The 6043-nt window shown below is 66.0% G+C and overlaps 1 protein-coding gene across 1 annotated transcript; it reads right to left on the minus strand.

Moving 5' to 3' along the window:
* Positions 1 to 251: 251 nt before the first annotated feature.
* Positions 252 to 3779, minus strand: LOC131583691 (basic proline-rich protein-like). The gene is made up of 4 exons (XM_058848087.1): positions 3480 to 3779; positions 3121 to 3351; positions 2213 to 2368; positions 252 to 641 (listed from the first exon to the last, which is right to left on the minus strand). The coding sequence occupies exons 1-4, from the start codon at positions 3777 to 3779 to the stop codon at positions 252 to 254; spliced, it is 1077 nt and encodes a 358-aa protein (XP_058704070.1).
* Positions 3780 to 6043: the final 2264 nt, after the last annotated feature.

Here is a 6043-nt window from a genome sequence, read left to right on the forward strand (position 1 = left end):
GCACAAGTGGAGAGATGTGCCAGAGCCTTACGGACCGGGCAGGGATCCCTCCAGGCCTCTCCCCGCGCTTACAACGTGGGCTGTGCTTAGCGCCGGTTGCAGAAACATTTCCCGGCCCCAGCGCAGGAGCTGGAGCTGCTGCTGATCCCAGGAAACGCGGCCCTCGTGTCAAGGACGCCTCCTCCCACCTTGGCACTGCACCCGCCCCGGCACGGCCTGTGCCCAGAGCCCCCTTCTCCCTTGCAGCTGGCTCAGGCCGGGGCCCGGGGGTCGTTCTGTGGGGCCGGGGTGCGGGCATCTCCCGTGCTGACCGGGGGCACGCCCGGTGCTGACCACGGGCACCCCCCGGTGCTGACCACGGGCACCCCCCGGTGCTGACCGCGGGCACCCCCCGGTGCTGACCACGGGCACCCCCCGTGCTGACCGCGGCCATCCTGCGGCTGCCTCCGGGCTCCGGCCTCTGCTGGCTCCTCCTGGGCTGGGAGGGGACCGCGGGCTGCCGTGGGGCCGGGGGCCGTGGGTGTCGGGGCTTTGCCGGGGACCCATCCCGAGAGCCTCCGGCCCCTGCAGCACCAGAAGAACCCGCCCGGGGCGGGGGGGTCAGACGGGGCTGGCCCGTGATGGGGCCGCGCTTGTGTTGCCTGGGGAAAAAAAAACGAAAGGAAGCGGAGAGCATTTGAGCATTTCCGTGCCGTGACGCCGAGAGCCTCTCTCCGGGCTGGTGGCCCCAGCAGAGCCTGCGTCCATCTGCCATGGGAAACCTTCGCCCCGGGGATGTCGTGAAGGGCAGGGGGGTTCGTGTTTGTTTTAGTAAAAGGTGAAGCGCTCTGAGCAGGCGAAGGCAGCGTCCCCTGCCAGCCCCTCCACCTGCCTGCAGCCCCCCAGAGCCCCCCCGGCGACCGAGGCCAGGAGATCCCTGCGGCACCGCTGTCCCTGTCCCTCTTTGGGGGCTCTCCCTCGCCTGCCCTGGCCAATGGCTCTGCCTTCCTCCTCCCTAAGCGGACAGGGCTTGGCTGGACACGAGGGGCTGTCCCGGCACCCAGCCCGCTGCTCAGCTCCTGCCCCGGGGTGCTCGGGGTTCCCGGGCTGGGAAGGCTCGGGGGGACCTGTCACAGCAGAGCTGGCCCGGGCTCAGCAGGACCCGCGAGAGGGAACCCCGGACATGCCTTCAGCCCCCGAATGTGGCTCACCCCAGGGCAAAGGATGCTGCTGTGCCTGATGTCACCTGTGTCCCTTAGGAGGGGGGCACTGGCCCTGCCCCAGCCCGAGCTGGGACCTCCCCAGCTCCGATGCGCCGCTCCTCCAGGGCCGGGAAGGGGGTGGTGGCAGCAGGGCAGTCCTGAGGGGCAGAACGCGCAGAGGACCGAGGCCGGCGGCTGTGACACCAGCTCAGACCTGCAGCGAGCAGCTCTGCAGCTGTCACCGGGTCACCGGGAGCAGCGACAGGACCTGCCGAGGTGCAGATCCCTGCGTGGATCCCTGCCTCACACAGAGCTGGTGGGTTTGGCAGCCTGAGTGTGGGCGATGCTCAGCGTGGGAGGGAACAGCTGTAGCCACACATCTGGATCTGCCTCATCTTGTGAGGAACGGCAGCACAGGACTGGACTGGCTTGAACCGGGGCTTCCAGTATCCAGAGATGCTTCAGAAATAAATGGGGACAGCATTAGCATGAGCTGCCGGGTTGAGCAGGAGGGACCCTGGTGCGGGGGGAACCACTGGTGCTGACATCCCGGCCCCTCCGGGCTCCTCTGGAGTCCCCACATCGCCGCAACGCTTGTCCCTCTGACTCCTCTGCCAGGAATGTATTTACTGGGCACAGGAGCTTGGGGTTTTTAGATTAATAACCCATTTCAGGTCTGCCGCGGGAAAGGGGGATGCCAGGGATGCCGACTGGCAGCTCCCAGGGCTGCGGGGAAGGGGGCGAGAGCCCTTCGCGAGGGGACACAAACGGCCCGGGAAGCTGGCACGGCTGCGGGCCGGGGTGGATCCCTGCGGGGACTTCCCCGGCCTGATCGTGGCTCTCCCCGCGACAGCAGGGCCGGCCGCAGGCTGCCAGGGCCGGTGCGGAGCGGAGGAGAAGGCGGACAAATCCCCGTTGTGGCCGCCCCGGGAGCGGCGGGGCCGCGGTGCGAGCGCGCAGCTCTCCCTCGGCCGCCCCAGCGCCCGTCCCCCGAGAGCCGCGAGCGGCTGCGGTTGCTCTTACTGGCCTACTTTCCGGGCTACGTCAAAGCCGGGCTTACGGAGCCGGAGCCGCGGCGAGGGCGGCCGCTCTGCTCCCGGTGCCAGCGGGGAGCGGGGGCTAATCCGGGCCCGGGCCGGCTCACGGGCGGAGCGCAGCGGGGCAGGGCCGGCCGCGCTGCCCCGGGGCTGAGGACGGGCACGGCCACCGCGAGGTCCCCCGGGACGGGGACACAGCCGAGAGCGAGGGCCGGGAGCTGCCGGTGCAGCCGGGCTCCTGCACCCGGCGCCCCGGGAGGCCGGGGGCAGCGGGATGGAGTAAAAGGCAGATTTAAAATCAACAAACAAAAGGCTTTTGGTCGCTGTTTTTTGGGGCGGTTGGGGATTTTTTTTTGTTTTGTTTCTTGTTATCTTTTTTTTAATGCAGGCTATAAATAACCTGTAAAATATTTCGTCTGGGCTGCTTCTGCAGCTAAAATCTTGTTCCTCTGGCTTCCCAAGCTCAGGATGTGAGTGCAATCACTGGGGCCATCACGGAGCACCCCTGGATCCCTGGGGTGGATCCCTGGGGTGGATCCCTGGGGTGGATCCCTGGCGTCCCTTACCTTCGCTCATTAGGATCAGGGAATTTCCGTGTCCCTGAACACCTCCAGCCCCCATGGGCTGGAAACGGTGCTCCCCAGAACGAGCCTGAGCTCCACTCCCGGGGGTGGGAGCGGGGCTGAGCACCAACCCCCGACCGGACGGAGAGGAGAGGCTCAGCCCGGCACAGTGCGGGACAAACGGGGCAGGGGAGGCAAGGCTGGGGTTGGAACGGCAGCCTCAGGAATGCTCTCCCCAGCCTGTCCCGTGCCTGCTGGAGGGGGGAGGTCCCGGCTCCCCGTGTGTGTCAGCCCCCATCGCCCCGCACCGCTCACAGCCCGTTCCTCCCGCCGCGGTACCCGGTGCCCGGCGCATCCCGGCTGCATCCGGGCGCCGCAGCGGTTTCCGTGGAGATGGCATCTCCCAAGCCCGCACCGCCCGAGCCGGGGGTTTCCATGGAGATGCCGTATCCAGCACGGCACAACCTGAGCTGGAGATTCTGCCGAGATGCTGTAGTCGGGACCCTCGTCCCGCAGCGGGGCCGTTCCCGGGGCCGTGGGCGGCCGGGGCCCTCCGTGGCTCGGGGGTCCCTGTGGCGTTACCCAGCGCTCCTCACATCAGCTCGGAGACAGCGCTGGGACACCGATACCTGCGGCTCTGAACATCCTGGGGGAGCTGTCGCCAGCCTTGTCACCCTCCAGAGCGGGAGCCCGCTCACTTGGGCTGTGTTGTCACACTCAGGGTCTCCGAGAGATGGCGGGTCCCTGCCTGTAGCTGCTGGAGAGGAGCGGGGGAAATCCCCGTGTCCCCCGATGACTTTGTCCCCGCTGGCACCCCGCAGCTCCCACGGTGACACGTTCGGGTGGGATGTCGGTGACACCAGGTGGGAAGCAGGCACCGTGCAGGAACCCTGCACCAGGGGATCGGGTTCCCAGCCCCAAATCAGCATCCCAGAGCTGGGGGACACGTGGTCGAGTTCCAGCACAGCCAGCACACCGAAAACCTCGCGGGGGGACATGAAGGGCCCCAAAGGGCAGGAGCGAGGCCAAGCTGAAGGGTGAGCAGAGGCAGATGTCCTCCTGGCAGGCAGCTGTGTGTACGTGTGCCCTGGCCAGTGTTACAATAGCAGCTTCGTTTGAGCACAGCTGCCGCAGAGGTGGCACCTTCCGCTCTGCACACGGCAGAGCTCTGGCAAACCCCAAGCTCCCGCTGCAGAGACAGGAGGGAGAAGCAGGGGAACGCCCCTGGGACACACGCTGGGACACGCTGGGACACACTCCTGCCCACTCGGTGCCTGTGGGAGATGTGGGGCCGGTTCAGCCCCCATGTCCCTCCTTGCCTCAGCCCCCTCCATGCTCCTGCTCCACCTCTGCTCCCAACTGGACCTTCCTTGGCCACCTTGTCTTGTCCAAGCCAAGGCCACCTGGAGCCTCCACGGGGGCTTCTCAGCTGGCAGAGCAGCAGCAGCCGGGAGCCTGGGGGCGATGCCTGAGGCTGGGCATTGCTGCCCATTCCAGCCACCAGTTCCTGGGGGGCCTCGAGCCCCCCACACAGCCTGGCCACCGCAGGACTGCCAGCAGCGTTCGCAGCGTCCCCAGGCACAGGCTGTCAGATGCAGCGCTGCGGTCAGAGCCCAGCTCTTTGTCTGCTGTTATAATCAGGAGCCCCCGGTGGCTACCGAGGCCGGACCTGGGAAGCTCAGGGCTGGGGGACAGAGGAAGGAGCTGGAATCTGGCGTGGCAGCCTGGGAGCAGGGGCAGGCCCTGTTCTGCCCACAGCCAGCTACTCTCCAGAGCCTCGTGCTGTGTTGAAAAGGGCTGGAGTGCAGCCAGGGCTCCGTGCGGGCACCCCTCTCACCCGTGCCAGCCCTGCAGGGCTCCTCACCTGCTTTCTGGGGCTCCCCTGGCACCCCAACCTCTGCTCACCCGCTCCATCCTCCTCCCCTCCATCACTTTGCCCTTGCCCTGGCTTCCAGCTCTTCCCTTGGCTCCCAGGCACAACATGGTTCCTCCCTGCCTTATCCTGGTGATCCCACATTCCCCCCGTCAGCGGTGCCCTCCCAGCCCAGGCCTTCTCCTGGGATGTGGAGGAGGAGGAGGAGGAGGGCAGCAGAGACAGCATGTGCCTGCTGCCTGCTGGCTGTGCTGCTCACCATGGGCAGTGCCCCCTTCTCCAGCCAGCGCCGAGGCCTGGAGTGCATAAGGAGGAAGAGGCCAATCCCAAACTCCCTTGGATGGTCCAAGATGAAGCCACCCAAAACCTCAATCCATGAAATTCCCCTCCCGAGGCAGGAGCAGCCTTGTTTCGGCCCCAGCAGCTGGGTTCAAAATGTCAGCCTCTGAGCTCACAAGAGATCCAGTTTCTCACGCAGGAGGTGGGACGGTCCCGTGTCCCTCCTGAGCGCCGTGTCCCTCGGGGAGCAGGGGGAAGAGGGGCTACATGCAGGACAGCAGGACAGCAGGACAGCAGGACAGCAGGACAGCAGGACAGCAGGACAGCAGGCAGCAGCCTGGCCTGTGGTGTGCCCTTGTGGCCTCCCTGCCCACCACTCCCTGTCCCCAGCAGCGAGGACAAGGCAGCCACTCTGGCGCTGTCACCTTCTCTCTGCACTGCCACCCATGCTGCCTGTGCTTGCTAGAGAGGGGACAGCCCATGGAATGTGGGAGGACGAGGGCTGCGGTTAGAGGTGACACCTCTCCACAGTGTCACTGCACCAGCCAAATCCAGGTGACCTCTGCCCACCTCAGAGGGAGCAGCACGGAGGATCTTTATTTAGAAAAATCCCAAGAAATGCAGTGAGAAACCTCCAGACCCCGCAGAAATGGACACCCTGTTCCTCCCGATGGGACACCCGTCCCTTGGCTCCTCAGCCACAACCCCACCTTCCCAGTGGAAGCTGAGGTGTCCAGAAGCAGCCCTGGACATGAAGGTGACATGGAGCACGTGAGGCATCACCTCATCCCTGTTCTTCTGGTGCCAGGAGCTACAAGGCACCTTTGCTGCCAGCGGCTGCCACCATCCTGCCGGAGGAGAAGGCTCCGTGATCCCAGCTCTTCCAGAGGCTCCTGCCAGCCCGGCTGCTCCACCACGGCTGGCACCAGCGTGATTCCCCAGAAGGGTCAGGGTTTCCCTGCGGCAGCCTGGCAGGAGCAGAGCGTGCCATGCCCAGCTGGGTGTATTAGCCAGCATGTTCTGGTTTCTGGTCAGGAACGGGGCAGTGATGTGGATTCTGCTCAAGGAGCAGCGGGGAGAGGAGAAATAAATAAAAAAAGGCCACAAAAT

Source organism: Poecile atricapillus, chromosome 12 (genome assembly GCF_030490865.1).
Source record: "Poecile atricapillus isolate bPoeAtr1 chromosome 12, bPoeAtr1.hap1, whole genome shotgun sequence".
NCBI lineage: Eukaryota > Metazoa > Chordata > Aves > Passeriformes > Paridae > Poecile > Poecile atricapillus.

What these genes read in the sequence shown, in the direction of transcription:
- LOC131583691 (XM_058848087.1), bottom strand. Translation starts at nt 3,779, where the DNA reads ATGTCCCCCCGCGAGGTTTTCGGTGTGCTGGCTGTGCTGGAACTCGAC. An exon ending in AGTGTGACAACACAGCCCAA is followed by an intron (nt 3,352 to 3,479) that starts GTGAGCGGGCTC and finishes GTAACGCCACAG; the next exon opens with GGACCCCCGAGCCACGGAGG. An exon ending in CGGGATGCGCCGGGCACCGG is followed by an intron (nt 2,369 to 3,120) that starts GTACCGCGGCGG and finishes GCCCGTCCTCAG; the next exon opens with CCCCGGGGCAGCGCGGCCGG.